Source organism: Excalfactoria chinensis, chromosome 1, assembly GCF_039878825.1.
Source record: "Excalfactoria chinensis isolate bCotChi1 chromosome 1, bCotChi1.hap2, whole genome shotgun sequence".
NCBI lineage: Eukaryota > Metazoa > Chordata > Aves > Galliformes > Phasianidae > Excalfactoria > Excalfactoria chinensis.
The window spans coordinates 54,408,085-54,425,940 of record NC_092825.1 but is presented as its reverse complement, the minus strand read 5'-3'; the positions used below and the strand labels follow the sequence as shown (position 1 = coordinate 54,425,940).

The 17,856-nt window shown below is 48.2% G+C and overlaps 1 protein-coding gene across 2 annotated transcripts in view; it reads right to left on the bottom strand.

Moving 5' to 3' along the window:
• The window catches only part of CREB3L2 (cAMP responsive element binding protein 3 like 2), a 72,829-nt gene extending 58,032 nt beyond the window's left edge, over positions 1 to 14,797 (bottom strand). For both annotated transcript variants that reach the window (XM_072343307.1, XM_072343315.1), the window contains exon 1: positions 14,569 to 14,797. In XM_072343307.1, the coding sequence (XP_072199408.1) occupies positions 14,569 to 14,673 (105 nt within the window). In that variant the 5' untranslated portion in view covers positions 14,674 to 14,797. The remainder of the gene's footprint in view (positions 1 to 14,568) is intronic.
• Between the last annotated feature and the right edge of the window lie 3,059 nt (positions 14,798 to 17,856).

Here is a 17,856-nt window from a genome sequence, read left to right as displayed (position 1 = left end):
GATACAAACAATACATTAGTGGACAGCTGGATGTTTCTTGCCAAGGCTGAGTGCACCCCTTGAACCCACTGGAGAAGGGGGAATCACATTTGGATCTTCTTGGATTTGCACCAGTTCCTGGTAAAACATCCTTTATCAACCTTCTTTTTTTCTTTTTTTTTCTTTTTTTTTTTTTTCTTTTTTTGCTTCTTTTAACCCTCCTTACAAACCCAGCCTCCATTTCAAACAAAATATGTGGCTGAGCAAGTCTGCACTAAAAGTTATGAGTCAGCCTTTGACCAAAGAAAGCAATGCTGACCCCCTGACAGTGCCTTCCCTGAGGTCTGAGCTGAAGGCCCAGCTTTCCAGAATGGCATCTCCATACACGACTACACAGTATCTGCAAAAGAAAGATACAACACAACCTTTAGATTATGATTCTGCTGGACACGTAATGCATATCCGAGAGATATGAAGAAGAATCCAGCTTCACACAGAAGTGAGAGCACAATCAGTTTCCACTTTCCTATTCTTCCTCCTGGTTGGTCTAAGCAGTCTTCATTGCCGTTTTAGGGTGAGTTCTCCATTCTATTTTGTTCCCACCTTCAGTCAAACTGCCTGGCGTGCCGTCTTTGTCCTCACTCAACCCCTCAAGTCAGAACCCTCTGAAGAGCTCTCCAAACTTTACTTTGCAAACAGAGGAAGTTTCCCTGCCTAAAGTAATCCAGCAGCAGCTGCTGAGCCTGGGTAAGATACATTACATTGAACAAAGTAACCTTCACAAGACAACCAGCACCTCTAGAGCAGAAGCGACATCTCTGCCATGCAATCCCAAACACACTCCTGTACTACCCAACTTCTAGGGCAGGGGTTGGCTAAAACAGCAAACATTTCTCAATCTCTTTCACTTCCCTCTGCTGTTCCTTGGTCTTCCTCACTACATCCTGCAGCTAAATCATTCCCCAGTAAGGTACTGGAAGCTCTTTTTACTTGCTACAGTTGTCACACTTTGCCTTCTCATGCAAGCCTGTTCACAAGTTCAAGGCACCATGTATTAGGTAATAGATAGGACAAGGTAAAATGGATTCAGACTAAAATAAGGGAGATTTAAACTGGACACAAGGGAAAAGCTTTTTACAATTAAGGTGGTAAGGCGCTGGCACAGGTTGCTGGGAAGTGGTGGATGCCCCATCCCCGGTGACACTCAAGGTCAGGCTGGAGGGGCTCTGAGTACCTGATGTAGCTGTGGGTGTCCCTGCTTATGGCAGGGGGGTTGGACCGGATGGTCTTTAAGGGCTCCTTCCAACTCAAACCACTCTATGATTCTATAGTGGAGAAAAGACATAAATGAGGCTGAGCTACTTCTCAATTTAAACAACAGACAGAGGAAGAAAAAAAGAATTTCCTTCCCTTCTTACCTTTTTTCCTCCTCCCTTCTCCCCCACCCCGCACTCCCCTGAAGAGCATCTGGGATATACCTCTGTGGATAGAAAAATTATTTACTAAGAGGAAAACAAGGACTCTGAGAACTTAACACTGGTCTGGAGCATTTAAATACACTGCCCGTCTGTGGGCTGCTCACAAGGCACAGAGGCACCACTGTTCAGTCCATAAGCAGGGAACGTCCCTGTTTGGTTTGGCTCCACTTCCCTGCTCTGCGTCACTGCCTGGAAGCAGGCGGGCTGCATGGAGCTTCCAAGAAGAGGCTCAGGGGTGTGATGCAAGCAGGCACCCTCCCCTCCAAACAAACAGGGGAGAAATGGGGGACGCTCAAGGAATTGCTCGAGGTGGCACAGGGATGCATTCTGGATAACTGTACCACAATCTTAAATCATGGTACAGACAGCACAGCATCTGCTTGTGACAGAGGTTTTTGAAGAGCTGATTCTCAGCTATTTCTCTTGGGTATGGTTTGTAGATCATCAGAGTTACAGACTGGTCTGTGCACCATTTCATTGCCCTGTTTGCCTCAAGGTCTCTCCGCACCCCTGCCTGGTTTAGAATTTCTCTGGAATCTATTGCACTCGGTGCGATCATCTCCCTGGACCTTTGACTCACATTCCTTCCCTGCTGCTAGACTAAACTGGCGCAGTTCCGTCTGCCTGGCTTCAACACCAGACCTCCAGTCAGACATCTCAGCAGCAGCACCAACCCAGATTTCCTGGGACACCTGCCTGGATGTGCCTTAAAAGGGCTCAATTAAGGCATATCATTGAAAATGGTCACCACCGAGGCATCCTAGAAGTACTCTGAGAAGTCAGAGCTGTTTAAACCCCCCTTTCTATGAAGAAGAAAAATATAGAGAGCAAGTTTTCGCATCCCACTTCTGCTTTTATTTCCATCTTTTCTGCTTCATTTCTCTGGCCTCAGCCCAAGTAGCATCCAGCTCCCACATGGGTGCTTCAGCAGTGAAGGCAACGGCCCTCCACATGGTTTCTGTATGGGCACATCTGGTCCAAAAAGAGATCTGTTCCTCATCTGCCAGTCGCGCACTGCTGTTCCTACTGCTGTGAGGCGCTCAGCTGCACCACATATGAGAAGCAAAAATGAGATAAGGCAGCTGTCCAAAGATAAAGCTACCATGTATCAGTCACAGGAGAGGGCTAAGCACACACTCAGGCTATAGGCATCCAGGGTGGCTTGAGGTGTTGCACCCATCCTGGACTATCACACTGCTGCTGCAGGTCATCTCCCCACAGCAGGGCAATCATAAGGGCACTCCTCTGCCCAACAAATAAGCTATTGCTGAATGACCAGGGTTGCTCATCTGTTCTGTCATCCAACAGGTGGAAGCAGTGGCTTCCAGCAACACACATAGCTTCAGCCTCCTCTGCTTGACCCAGCAGAGCCTGGCCAGTTTAACGAGATCAAGATGAGGAGCTGCATTCCTGGCCAGGCCTGTTGTAAGCACTTCAGCAGGCTGCCAGATGCTGAGCAGCAGGCCAGAAGAGCTCACTTCAGGTTAGCTCCCCACACCAACACACCGCAGGTGCACCAGGCACTCTGTGCCGAAAGGAGAAGCAGCACAGCTTGAAAGGAGCTGGGTATGCCTCTGGTGAGTGCTGTTGATACCAAGACTGCTTTCATACAGGTTTTCAGACCACATCTGCTGTCCACACTGAATAAAGCCTTTTCCCTGCCAGTACATTTCAAAGAAGCAAATTAAGCAAAACAGCAGGGGAACAGCATGATCTTAGGGAAGATCATGCTACGCCACAAAAGCAGTTTAAGGCAGCAGCTTCTGTAATGTCATGTGCCTAAATACAGAGAATGTCAAGGAAGAAACATTTCTCACCCTTCCCAAACATTCTAGGCACCCTCCTTCAGTCTCAACCTGCGTGCCAAAACTGAAATGGAGTATCCCATGAACTACCGGAGACTGACTCCAAACTAATATACAAACTAATAAACAAACTACCAGGCTCATGAAAACAATGCTAAGGTTCTGGAAAGACAGCAATAAGTTAAGGTCTGCCACAGACAAAGGACTTGAAGCTCCCCCCAGGTAGGAGAAAAGCAATTGCTTGTAGTATCACAGCAAAACAGTTAGAGGGACAATGAAAATCTTCCACTGTTATAAAAGAAGGTGCAGTTTGGTACCATTGATACAACTGTGATCATATTAGCAGCCACCTTCCATTAGGTCTGTTTTTAAAATGCAAGCTAGAGACCTTTCTTTTTTGTCTGGGAATTTACCTGCACCTCCTCATACGGTGGCTTTTCCTTCCTTGTCTCATTTGCATTACTTTCTTCCTTTTCTCTGCCTTTAGAACAGGCTCCTTTTTACTTGTCAGGGCTAAAGATTCCAGACAAAATGGCTAGAGATTGGGTGCATTTTCAAGTCTCTGAGACAGGTAGAGGAAATGCCAGGCAGCCTTTGGTCCTTGACTTCAACAAGGAAGCATATGTAAAAGGTGACCTTGCATTTGAGACAAACGCTTTCCCCTACCAGAAAGTTTTGCCCTTTCCCACATGTTTCGTGTGCTGTTCCCTTTCTTTACATGCCAAGAGATGTCACGATAAACAGAAGCGCTTCAAAATAGCTCAGTGCAATCAAAGCGTATATTTGAACTTTGCTGAAATCAGTGTGGTTCAGAACAGCCAAACGCTGCGATGCATTTGGACAGATACAAGGAGTCACTATGTGTGCTGCTGTACGGTCTGCCTCACAGCACTTAGAGTCAACGGGTACAGCAATAAAGTTTTATAGCCCTTAAAGCCAGAAAGGACTATGAAACCTTCCCAATCAGACCCTCCAACATGTCCAGTCCACTAAGTTTACCCAAGGTTCTCTCTTACAGAGTCTGATATTTTGCCCTTTTACCACCAGAGAAGCACATGGGTGTGCTGCAACAACTGAGAAATTACCATTTGATTCATTCTCTTTGCGTTTTATTTCAGCAGCTATTGTCTCTCCTTTAACACGAGCCTAATTTCTTGCTTGGGCCTTGAAGCCCAGCTGCTGATTCTCACTCTGCATTTTTCACAAGATTAAGGCCTCCAGCCCGGTATCTTTTTGCCTAACCCAGCAAAATATATCCTCTAGCATCTACTCACTCAGTCCCTTTATTGCTTACATATTTTGTGGTATACTTTCAAATAGAGCAAGATAAATCACCAATTACTTCCAAAGAGATTTCATTTACTTTCAAATCTTTCATCTCAAAGAAATGAAAACTACAGCTCATCTAACTGTATCTGCTTTTCATAAAATGATTTAACCCCACTGAGTTAAATATATCCTACTCTACCTACACGATCCTATATCAGCTTTTCTGCATTTTGAATACATATGGCACCAGGTTTCCCAGTGTATAGTTCACAATTCTTCCCCCTTACTTTTTCCCTTTATCAATTTATGTTTTCAAATTTTCCATCGTGATATCACGACCCGAAGAAAATCAAGTGTCAAAAAGCCAGACTTGTCTGGGACCTCTTAGGCCGATTGGATTTCCAGATTCACTGGTTTCAGGGAGTTCTGTAGCATTTAGACTTGCCACCACGGCCTTTTCCCTTTCTTAGCTGAGCATTATTAGCTCCTCTGCACTCCGCCAAGTCTGCTTCACATTGACACTCCATTCTTTTCTACCCTGTGAGTGTTACATGGGGCAAAAAGAGAAGAGGTATTTTGAGATGACATGAACAGTTTGAAGAAAAAAAGAATAGGATAACGACAGCTTTAGAATCATACATCCCTTCATGACAACGATAATTTTATTCCAAGCACAGAGCTATAAAGGGACCGGCTGAGAGTGTAGAGATTCTCATTACCTGTGTGCAACAAGAACCAGAGCTGAAAGCAAAGCTGTTGCAGATTCTCTATTCTGGTACTGATAATGAAAATTGTATTACATACTTCACCTTCAGATGAAACCGAGAAAGAAGCCTCTATAATATTAGCATGCACCTAACATAAACAGCTGTGATCATATCGCTTCCCCATCCTCTCCCAAACACCTGTCAAAGCAACACAGAGTTCATGTTTTCCATCTTCCCTCACTAACCAGCTACTTCAGACACCTATTTTTACTGTTCCTCTTTGAGTTCCCCACAGCTACTCTCTTTCAGATATCCAGATGCCAAGAACTAAAAAACCCACAGCTGAACTGTAAGCTGGCCCAGGTTTCCATGCACGTTCTCAAACTATTTTTCCCCCCTCAAATATCTGCCAATTTGAAACACCAAATCAAACGAGTCCATAGATTCCCTGTATCCCCAACCCAGCTACCAAAAGTCCAGAGGTTCCCACCCAGCTGCCATATCACATAATGCCCTCGTGAACACCAAAGCTGCATCTTAAAACTAAGTAGGGCTTCTCATCCCCAATTAATCTTGCCAGAAAGCTGTTCCAAGCAAGGTACTGTGGAGGGAGTTGTCCATATGTCTTTCTCCCACATCTTTCTCATTAAAGCTAAAAAAAAACAAAAACGAAGTTCTGGGCATGAAGCACTTCTAATTTTATTTTTATTTTTTTTAATGACATCCTCTACACAGTTTTCAATATCACACTGCCACTTTTCTTTCAGTTTTGGTCTTGCAAATGTGTTTCTATCTCAGAAAAAAAAAAAACAGCAACATAAATTCAGTCCCTCTCTCCCCTGTGATTCTGCAAAATATTTGCAGCAGCCCAACAATCAAGTAACAGCAACAGGAAACTGTTTTCCCAATTCCCTGAGCAGCCTCCCTGCAGAACTTTTGCAGTGCAGAAAGACACAGTAGGCTGGAATTCAGCTGGAACTTTGTGTAAAATCAGGACAGCTGAATGAGCAGCCATAAGTCACCCTGGGAAAGAGTAGAAGCAGTACTCTTCATAGAATCATAGAACAGTTTGGGTTAGGAGGGCCCTTAAAGCCCACCCAGCCCAGTCACGGGCATGGCTGCACCCACCAGCTCAGGCTGCCCAGGGCCCCATCCAACCTGGCCTTGGGTGCCACCAGGAATGGGGCACCACAGCTTCTCTGGGCAGCTGGTTTCAGAGCCTTACCAACCTTCTCAGTAAATCATCTCTACCTGACATGTAACTTAAATCTCCTTTTCTTTCTCTTTCGGTCATCCTCGTCTGTAAATTATATCTATTCTACAATTAGATGAAATCATCCACTGAAATCTCTGAGGAGCAGAACAACCAACCGGAAATGGAAGTGCAAAGCACCAAGGCATGAGAAGACAAGTTCTGCAGTCAGAAAATTCACCCCTTCACAGCAGTGCCATAGCAAATTTGCACAGCATTTGCTTCTTTGGGGAGCCATTTACAAGTGCAGCCCTAGGCACCCCCGGGTAGGGCTGCAGCACACAAAACCACACATCTGGAGGCCTTGCACAAGTGCCAGCTCACTCCTTCCCTGATCAATGTGGAGCTTTGTCATTTGATATCTACAGGCACAGGCCCTTCATGCTGCTCACCCAGGGTTTCAGCTTCGCTTCCTTCTGGAGGTGGAGGAGGGAAATAAAATGGTGCCAGAGGAGAAGGGGGCAGGAGGAGATGCAGGCATGGATCTCTGGAGTCCAGAGAAAAAAACGCTTCCGTGAGTCACATCCCTGAGGCTGGGCAGAAGGCACAGGGCCAACCACTGCGGATGTTCCTCACAGTATGATCAGCCCCCACAGCACTGCGCAGGGAGCTAAGCTGTCCAACAGAGCCTAACTTGGGTAAGTCTGGCTTGGTTTTCTTTTACGCCTATTCTTTCTGTCTGTTCTTGGAAGAAACGCAGCCTGTCAGCCTCCCCCACACACCATAGCAGCCCTGACCCCAGCCCCCTTGTGCTGTTGTGCAAGGAGAAAAGGCAGAGATGAGGAGAGAGGGCAAAGGAAGGGAGCTCAATCAAATTCATGGCCAGTTCTGATGAGGAGACCAGTTAAACCCAAGATGACAAAGACAGATGTTTTGCAGTCAGCCGCTGCCTCGTGTTATAAGGTATGAAAGCAACCATTCAGATGTCATATTTTCCCATGTCTGCAACTTGTGCTAGCAAGGACAAATTCAAGAAAGCCAGCTATCTAGAAATAACACCCTGCCCTAGCCTTGATTCCCTGTGAAGGTCTCAGCTTGGCCATACTATCATAGAGCGGCTTAGGTTGGAAGAGGCCTTAAAGATCACAGAGTTCTATATCACAGGCCTTCCCTCACAGGCACCAGCCACACTGCTGCTTCTGCTGTGAAAAAGGCAGGACAGCAGAGCAGCTCTCATCTGTGTTTTGCTCTTCAGTTTTGGTTCCACAAATACTCAGGCAAACCATTTCTTCAGGTGCTAGAAGAAATGAAAATGCTTGTTTTCAGTTAACCCACACAAAATTAGAGACAGGCAAGCTGATCACTGAAGCTCAACAGTAGAATGTGTTGGGGAGCAGGGGAAAAAATAAAAAGCAGCCTTGGGATAAGATTCCCTTTTGCACATAATATTCACTACTGGACTGTGAAGAAGAAGGAACAGAGACGTGCTTAGTACTCAAGACGTGGGGGCTTTTTTGGTTGGCTGGTTTGAGGGTTTAATGTCTATAAAAAGCCCTGTGAGCTAATCACATGGACTGCAATGCAGGGTGGTCTCTGCCCACACCTACGGCTCTAGGGTTAGCCACAAAAAGCAAATAACACAGGCAGGAGACAATCCTAACAGGCAGTAGGCTGGACAAACAGCCTTGAAGCAAGCAGTGCAGGCTCCAGCGTGACCATATCAAACTACAGAGGAACACACAAGTAAGATGGTCTAAATTTTATCTGGAAAACCTTGGGGATCAGACTCCTGCCTCGCAATACAGTCCCTAAACAAAGCAGTGCCTTGGTTCATGGCTGTGGTCAGAGCTCAGCATCACTCAGGCCAGAAGCTCCCAGCACCAGGGTCTGCCCAGAGTTCCTAAAAAGCCACACAGTCTCCCTTTCCCATCCCAATACAACTAACAGATTGTGTAGAAGGACGGGGCCAGCCCCAGCATGGCAGAAGAGGAATGTTTTTTCTTGGCAGAGAAGAAAGAGATGAAGTGGGTGTCACATTCTTCCATTAGACTTTTGCTTGTCACCACAGCGGAGCCAGATCGCATACGGAAGATTGAAAGCTGGTTAGTGGCAGATGGCAGTCAAAAAAAACCAACTCAGTAGCTTCCAAGGCACAGCTGAGGCACCAAAAGGTCAGCAGCACAAGTAAGCTACACATTTGGATGGGTGGCAGCTCCAGGGACAGCTCAAGTAATTCAGGTCTATCCCATTTCACCTTTCTTTATTCCCTTTAGTTACCTACTCTGATTCCCAACTTGCCATCCTGAGAGGAAACACTCCTTATTTGACTGAGCGTTTGCTTCCTTCCTGCACTTATTTAGCATCAAGGCTGTAACTTGGTTTAGCTTTCTGAAGACACAAGCTACTTTTGAAAGCTCCAAGGCACAGGCAGTGGCCGTCCCTGCTATGGAGAGCTCAGAAACATACCACAGAAAGGGGACGTGCACAGCAGGTAAGGTTCTGTCCACTGCTCCGCACCATTCTCTTCTCAAACAGCCTCTCCTTATGGATGGTCCTTAAGCAGAAGTCTCCTCCAGGTAAACCCCTTTACTCCCAAAGTGCAGCGCACTGCTCTCAAATAAATAGATGCACACTTACCAGCATTACATCTCCCACGCTCACCAGGATTACATCTAGGCACACGCTCCTGAAGCTGGCCAGACTACTCCCATTGTACATTCCCTCAGTCCAAAATGCAATTCCACCAGCCTCTTCCCCAGGCAAGCATTCCCACCTGCCCTCCCATGTCAGCACCAGTACCTGAGCTGCAACAAAGCAAGCTGCATCAGGAAACATACTGCTGAAAACTATTTTCTGTCATGCAAGAAAGCCATTTTTCAACTGGATGAGCTCTCAGGCAGCTGCCGCAACAGCCTGCGGTTACATCCAGGTGCAGAACCGCACTGTCAGGTCTTGTCACCCAGAAAAAAACGCAGCCAAAGGGCATCCAGACAACCCTGATCTTTTCAGCTGCATGATTCAGGGAGCAACAGCAGAATGGAACGTGCCATCCCTGGAAAACCAGGTGCAGAGCTCTTCTGCAAGAGGACCCCAGGGGGATGCTCCCCAAATTCATACCCTATGGGGAATGAAAAGCTGCACCAAGGAATGGGAGAACTTAGAGGAAGGATGCTTTAAGCTCATGCGAGGCAGGCAATACAGTCTGTGAGCATATCACTGAGCTTAGCTATTCCCCCTGCAAAAGGTGGCTACCCCTAACTGCTAAGTCTCACCTAGTGATGTTCCCCTGTAGCAGTTCCTTCCCTCCCACATCAGTCAGATAGACAGATGCAGAGTGCTTGTGGTAGGCAGGGGATGCTTCAGGTGATAGCCAGGCAGCAAGAAGCAAAGACAAGGACAGACAGCCAGAGCTGGCAGCATACTGGCCACAGACCTCTGTGATCTGTGCTTATGTTATCTTTATTCTATTTGTCACTGCCTGCACAGCACATTAGCAAAGTGAAGGCAGGCTCATGGAGGAGGAGCACAGCACACACTACTGTAGCTGGGACCAGCACCTAGGAAAGGCAGTAGGACATAGCACCCTCAGACCACACTGCGTGACCCAGCTGGACTCACAGCTAGTCTGCCTCCTCCACAAGCACGCATGCTCCTAAAAAGAAGTGTTTTCATACGTTAACCACCGGCGCATTCTCATCTACCAAGCTTTAAAGTCAGTCCCAGGACAGACTAACAGTTTTTCCAGCTGCTGTCCTCACTGCAGATCAAGCTCCTCTCTATACAGTTACAGACAAGCCAAACGCAACGAGGCAGCAACTCGATACCATTATTTTCCTGATTTTAACGATCAGAAAATATGAGGGTAGGAGAAAAGTTCCAAAGAATCACATGTGTGTTTATCTCAGCTTCGAGAGAAACTGTACATTGTTTAAATCCATTACGAGCAGCTGGCACGTCCCTTGGCAAACAGGAACGATATTTGTACTTAAATTTTGGAAGAAAACACGAAGGGGAAAAAAAAAAAGGTGATTTTTGGTGCAGAACAGCGAGTACAAGTTGTTCTGCTGCTCATCCGTTGTGACCCTGATGCTTTTCATATGGGGAGCTCTTCTCAAAATGTAACACTTTTGCACAAATTCTGTTTACAAACTACTTAAAAATATCATCTCACTTTCACGTCTTTCTCCTCTTTGCTGGAACAGTTTGGCAATAATTCCTGGACGTATTGATTTTACATATTTTCCACCTCAAGTTAGCCATCTGGTCCTCCATATGCAGGTGTATAGGGATGGGAGAATGAGGGATTTCAGTTTCCTTGTTAGCAAACAGCAGGCTAAACGCCACATTCAAATAAATGGATTCCCTTTTCCCCACCAAAATCAAGTACATCAATAAATAGGATTAGCCTATATCAACACTGGGTTTTACAGTGCTACCTTATGTACAGGTGACCAGCACAGATTAAAATGCAGCCAGCCCCACAGCCGCACGTGCTGTGCAATAACCACAAAATCTAACTAAATACACAAGGCCTGTAAAAGCAAAGCACTGTGTTCCATTTCAGTTCAACATCACCAGTGCCGTGGCTCTGAAAACTGCAGGCAATCCACGGCAGCTCACTCGGATGCCCCACTTCTGCAGAAATCATCAGCATGAGGAGCAACAGCCAGCGGTGTTTTTGTGGCGGAGGAAATGAGTCACCGGCGGCTCCTGGGGAGCTCAGCAACTTGCAATGGGCAATTTTTATCTGAAGGAGGAAGGCTGGTTCCAAGATTCCCAACCCATCTCAGATGACAACCGCCACCACTGAGCTCGCAGGGCCGACTGGGAGGTGATGATGCAGCCACCAACCCAAGTGTTCGTGTCGCACGTGCAGGCTGGGGGTGAGGTGCCTGGAGTGGCATTAGCAATGCAGCAATGGGCTTACTGAGCTCTAACGCCACTCAGAAAATGGCACTGGTGATATGCTGGTTGGGACAGTCCAATATTTTGACGTCAGGCCTGCTCAAAGGTATGCAATCTGGGTGATTTTGCATTGGAAGCAGCCAGTAGCTAAAGTGTTAAAAACAGACAGAAAACGCTGGGAAAGGACAAAAAGTCTGCTGCAGATCAGCCCAAAACATAGCCCCAGCCCACCTGCTTGGGGCCTACTGAGGGTTCACTGGCACCAGAGAAGGGAGTGAGGAGCCTGCAGCCTGTCATGCTTCTGTTCCCTCCAGGCTGCAGCAGGCTGTGTGCTCCCTTACTGCTTGACCGCCAGGAAGAAGAAAGAAAACTTCCAATAACAATACCTTGCAAAATGCTAAGGTACAGCACTACCCGCACACGAGCCTAGCAAGCTGCAGGTGAGATGAAGATTACAGGCAGACACGTCGTATGCGCCGTGAACAAACCCTTGGGAAGCTTTTCAGACTTTTCACTGAACATCTTTCATAGAATCATTAAGGTTGGAAAAGACCTCTTGGATCATCTAGTCCAACCACCCACCTACCACCAATATTTCCCTACTAAACCACGTCCCTAAGTACTACATCTCCCCTTAAACACCTCCAAAGATGGTGACCTCACCACCTCCCTGCGCAGCCTGTTCCAATGCAGTGCCACTCCTTCAGAGAATAAGTTTTTCCCAATATCCAACTTGAGGCCATTCCATCTCGTCCAATCTTGTTCCTTCTTCCATGAGAAACACAACCACTCCAGAAAAACAAAACACCTGCTACCAAGCTATCTAGCATGCAGGTACACCTGCAAAGCACACAGACTTGAATGAGCCCCTTCCAGCCCAGGAGGAGTCCCCCCAGTGTCTTCCAGTGCAGCTGATAACCACATGGCGCATCCTCACACCTGTGCTGGTGAATCACCAGCTGAGAGGGAAAGGTAAAAGGCTGGAATTCAGCCCTGCTAATTAGGCTGGAACAGCTTAAAGTAGCAATTGAGTTTTTAAGTATATGCATGCTTCCACACTTGCCCGGAAGCTTCAAATCCACCAGACCATATGCAGCCTGTGTGGTTGTTAAAAGGTTAAATTTTAACTTAAAATACAGAAAAGACGGCTGGCATAGAATTCCTAGCGCCCCCCCTCCATCTACATGCACACACAGGTCTGCCTGCAGAAGGAAGTGGATCCCTGTTCATGCAGCTATGTGTCCCAACCAGCCATCCTGCCTCTCCCCTGCTCGCACTGCTGGACCTCACGGCACTTCCCAAGTGCATCCAGAAGGGCTGGTACACCCAAGTGCGTGGAAGAGACAGACCCACATTTAATGCCAGGACACCAGTCTCACAGTGCTGAAGGACTGAGCTCCACAGGCATTGGTGCTGGTCCATCCTGCATTGTAACATGCATCTGAGCAAGGCAACAGCTGCACAGCTGCACTACAGGGCACCTCAGGACCTTGCAAAGGCCACAGACAGCACTTAGGAGGCTCAGCTCTTCACGTTTCATCCTTTTCTTTTCAGTAACACCAGCAAACAAGCTTATAAATAAAGCAGAACCAGCTGGGTCAAACCAGTCCTCCCACATTGAAAGCAGAAGGCAGGAGAATAACAGATGTTCCATCCAGAGGGCTTTTTTTGGGTGGTGGTTTCTGTCCATCATCTTTTTTTTTGTGTGCTGTTGCTTCAACGATCCTATGAATTTTCAGCTTGTGTTTCACTTTGTCAAGCGCAGTGTTTTCCTCCGCACAGAACAATGCACTTTCTTTGCAGAAGAAGTAGAAGTCTGACGAGTAGAAACGTGTGCTTTTTCCCCTCAAAGCAATCATTTCAGAAAGCTTTCTTTTTGCCCCTTTGTAACTCCTGACACCCCGCTACGTCTGCCTCATCCTTAGTACTTTGTTGCTTTGATATCTCTTTATGGATGGCTTCTCTTGCAATTCTTCCAAAAACAACAAAAGCGAAATGGATTACTTGCTTTTTATTAGACTTTAAGATGGCCCGTAAAGAAGCCTTTTCTTTATAAGCACCTAAGAAGAAAATCAACTAAAACCCACACGGACAAACACACAGTAGAAACTGGCTCCCAACAAAGATGGTCACAGCCCATCTTACTGCTGACTTAGCGATGCTCTTCCCCTTGATAACACACCTCAAGGCAGCACTTGGTGCTTACAGCTCCCAACAGCAGAGGCACAACCACCCCGTTTGCAACCACAGGGCATTCTGTCTGTCAAGCAACACTTGAAAACAAGTCACAGCTCCCCGAAGCAAGGCAATGACACACTTGTGCACGACCACAGCCACAGGCACCAGATCAGTTTCAGGGAACTCATTAAAAGAATATAAGAACGTGAACTAAGAGAAGGGCGGGTTCACAGTTCTCTTCCGTGGGATCCTAACCACATGGCATGGCTGGAGCACCCAGAGTGCCTCTCACCTCACCACAACACCCCTCCTTGTCTTGTTGAGGAAGGAAAGAAAGGACCACTGTAGCACATCTGCTGAAGGAAGGGCCTTCAACCTCTAAGAGCTCCTTAGTAAAAGTTACTACCCAGCATCCAATTGCTCTTGGTGGATCTAACAGGAGCAGCACGTCATGCAAGAAAGCACAAGAGCTCCCAAAGCCAACAAACCAGGCAATGTTTGAGGACGGTCACACATGCGGCTGGTTGCCTTCCTGCTGATACCAGGCCAGGTTGTGAGCTGCAGCGCTGGGTCAGTGAGGCCATGGTGCTCCTTGACTGGGGTCTCCTCATCTCCCCATTGAGGCCAACACCAAGAGCCCCGTGCCTGCAGGCACCACACTCCCAAGACATGGCTGTTCCCGCTTTGCAGCCATACTAGACACACCGTGCTACCAAGGAGAGATGGAAGAAGCCAGGAGTGGATGCGAGGCCTTCCCGAGGCACCATGCCCCGCACGGATCACTCACCCAGCACCAGCTGTGCAGCCACGAGCACGCACCGTCCCGAAACGCCTTTGGCCCTCGGAGGGACAGCGGATGAGTGGTGTTGTGTGCACGTCTCATCTCGACATCCGCACACGCCAAGTGGGATTTGGGCCAAGAAGCCCAAACTTTACGTGCCGGCCCTCAGAGCTGCTCCCACACGCGTGTCACTATTAATGAACCCCCTCAGCAAGCGCAGGGCCCGCCAGCCCGGCCTGAAGCCGCCACCCCGGGCCGCCCCTGCCCTCCTCACCGTGTGGCCCAGCAGGGTGTCAGGGTCGGCGGGCTCGCACAGCTCGCTCAACTTGCGATCCCAGTGCAGCAGCGGCGGCTGCTCGCCGCTCTCGCACACCTCCATGGCGGCCCCGGCTGCCCGACTCACGCAGCGCCGCCCTCTCCCATGGGCCGCCCGCCGCCGGTACCGGCGCCGCTCCGAGGCCGCGTCCCCCCGACGGAGCCAGGAGTCCGGGTCGGGCGGGGCGCCCCCGCCAGCTGCGAGCCGCGCCCCCGCTAGGCCCCGCCCCCGCCGCCCACACGACCAATGGGGGTTGAGGAGAGCGGCGGGGCGGCGGACCGCGCCCCAATCGGAGCTCCGCGCCCCCAGGGCCCCACGGCTCCAGCTGGGGAATGTGGGCGGGGCTTCGCAGGAGCGACGGGCAAGGCAGCAAATGAAACAGCGACAAGACTGCGGCCGGAGGGCGACGGCCCTCCCGCTTCGTGTGGGCGGAGGAACGGCCGCGGCCCCTGAGGAGCCTACGGCCCCGGGTAGTGCCGTGTCGGGGTACTGCCAGGGCCGAACCCAGGCCAGCTTCGGGTGCGGGAAGTACGCCAGGCCCTTCAGCTCTGGGGCTAATTGAAAAGAGAGCAGGAAGGGCAAAATACTTAGTTGAAAAGAGAGCAGGAAGGGCAAAATAGTTTGGTATTGCTGAGTGCAGCCCACACGTCCTGTTCCAGGACGCCCCATGCAATAAACGTGTGCCTTTAGATGAACTGTGCCTAAACCCTGTGTGCAGTAACGCTCTGCTTGCAGCCCAGCACCGTTTCCACAGTGGCAGCCAGAGAGCAGCAAGGAGAAGCCCCAGTCAATAGAGAACTGTGGTATTTTAACCTTGGTTCTATGCCAGGCTGGGACAAGGTTGACATTTCATCGTCCTTTAAAAATGAAGGATGCCACATGGTTCCGATACGACACGCCGGGCATTCTTCAGCTCTGAGTTCCAGGTCCTGGCAGGCGCTCAAAGCCTTTAGTGGGTCAGCCCCACACTTGGCACTCCATCCCACATTGTGCTCCAGCTGTAACCAGAGCCCCGACATCCCCCTGGGCTCCGTCTGCTGACACGCCATCGCACTGTCAGCTCCCCACCCTCCCCAGGGAGCCTGGGTGGGCCCTCTGAGGCCTCCCATCATCCATCGGGCACAGCAGCAAAGAGAAGAGGGGGAATAATGGTGACTTTGTCAGGGTTTGTGCTCTGGGATATATTAATCTCTTCGGTTTTGACTTGATCAAAAGAGGAAACATTGTTTTTAATTTAACAAAAGCCGTGTTATTTGGTCAAGAACACGAAGGGAAGATCTCCAGCTGCCGCGACCAAAGCTCTCCTGCAAAGAGGGAGTTAGTTCAAGTTACTGTTCAACAAGTATGCCCCCAGCAGCACTGAGAACCACCCCAAAGCCAAATTCCTAACACTTGAATGGGTACTTAGTGCTTTGGCAAGGCCAGGTGGAAGTACAGGCTTCATGGGTCCTGGCACCGTCACACTCTTTTGTCACAGCAATTACATGGTGCCAGTCCTGAGGCATAGAGTGTGAAATTTGTAAAGGTCAGTTCCTTGTTCAGAATCTTCCACGTTTCATGTTCTCATTGGATTTTTCTCGCTTTTAAAGTTTTCGCAGCCTCGTGATCACGAGCTGAACAAAAGGCTCTCCCTAATTCTGTTGGTAGGCATTAAACGCTTGTGAAAATACTGCTGTGACTAGAGGGCCACGTGCCTGGTCTGCCAACCAAACACAAGCCACCTTAAAGAAGGAAGAAGATACAGATGGGTGCCTGCATCCTTATCTGCTCCACACGCAGAGCATAAGGGTCTCATAAAGGCCAGCTTTGACTAAGGGTACTGTTCTGAAGTTTCTCATCCCCGTGAATTTCTTAGGAAGAGATACAAGCTGTACAGTAAGTACTTTATCATTTCCCCCTGGGTAATAAAGCAATGACAGGAAATTAGGCACACTGGGCAAACAACATGCTGTTTTTCCCCAGTGTTTTCCACACTTCCTGGGTCACAAAAGAATCACGTCCCTCTACATTCTCAACTTCCCTATGGCCTCTCTTGTAATACCAGTACTGAGGCACAGCTGCTGTTGTGGTACACACTGCTGCTGAGCATGCTATCAAAGACTATTTTGGCTGCAGAAATACTGCAGTACATACAGAGGACCCATTTCCAGGGCTATTCACTAATGAACATTGGTAACTAGTAGCCAGACCTTGGTAACTAGACATCCCTTGCCAGCCTTGTTACCTCAGTGCTGAAGACTATGTTTCACTTCTTGAGCTTCAATGTTTCTAAAAGAACACCTTAAGACTTCATGAGGAGCTATGACCAACTGGCCTGCATGGGGGCAACTAATGGCATAGGGACCACCCTGAAGTGTTGTGCTACATAACCAGCTAAAATAAATTGGTAGCATGTAGAAGGCATTAAGAACGGAGATGAAAGTGACAGAAAATGAACTCATCCCAGAGAATATCTATTAATCAGTATCTGGGATGGCACTCACACATTGTGTATTACTGCTCACAAGCTGACACTGCACCAGGAAACACACTGAAAAAACACAACAGCACAAAAACATCAAGAATGTGATGCAGACACGCCTGCCCTCCTAACTTTTTCCTGTCCTGCTTGGGGGATTTAAAACTGTAGATTTCAATTGCTGCTAGCATGCTGAAAATCAAAGCTGTTTAACTTTGCTCTCTGTGCTAATTTAGTAGTAGCTTTAAGTTCCAAGGCAGCTAATTCTGTGAGCATTTCTGTCACCACAGACTTCTCAACTGTGTTCAAACTCTCCCACCCAGGGGGACAATGCAAAAACAGAGCGTCAAGATGCATGAAGATGAAAAGGTGGGGTTTTATGGTCTGCAGAGAGACGCAGCTGAAGGGAAGTGGGGAGAGCTTGGTTTTCCTTTACTCAGCATTCTATCTCCAATATGCAAGGAGCAGGAAACCCAAAGCGAGAAACCACACAGAAACCAAACTATCTAAAGAGGAGGAGGCTGTTAATGTAGGACTCCAAATAATGATTACTTACTTCAAATATCAAAGAAAAAAAGCTAGTTACAATGCAAGCCAATAACTTAAATCACAGAAAGCCTGGCAAAGGAAAGGCGCTCTGTTTTCTTTACAGATCCGGGTTACAGAAGCCACAGCTCCTGTGACTGAGTCCTTACCCAATTCTTGATCAGGTCAGTTGCACAAAGGCTCATTAAATATTTACAAGCGATATTTTCCTGACTTGTGACAACCAGGATCAAGATAACCAT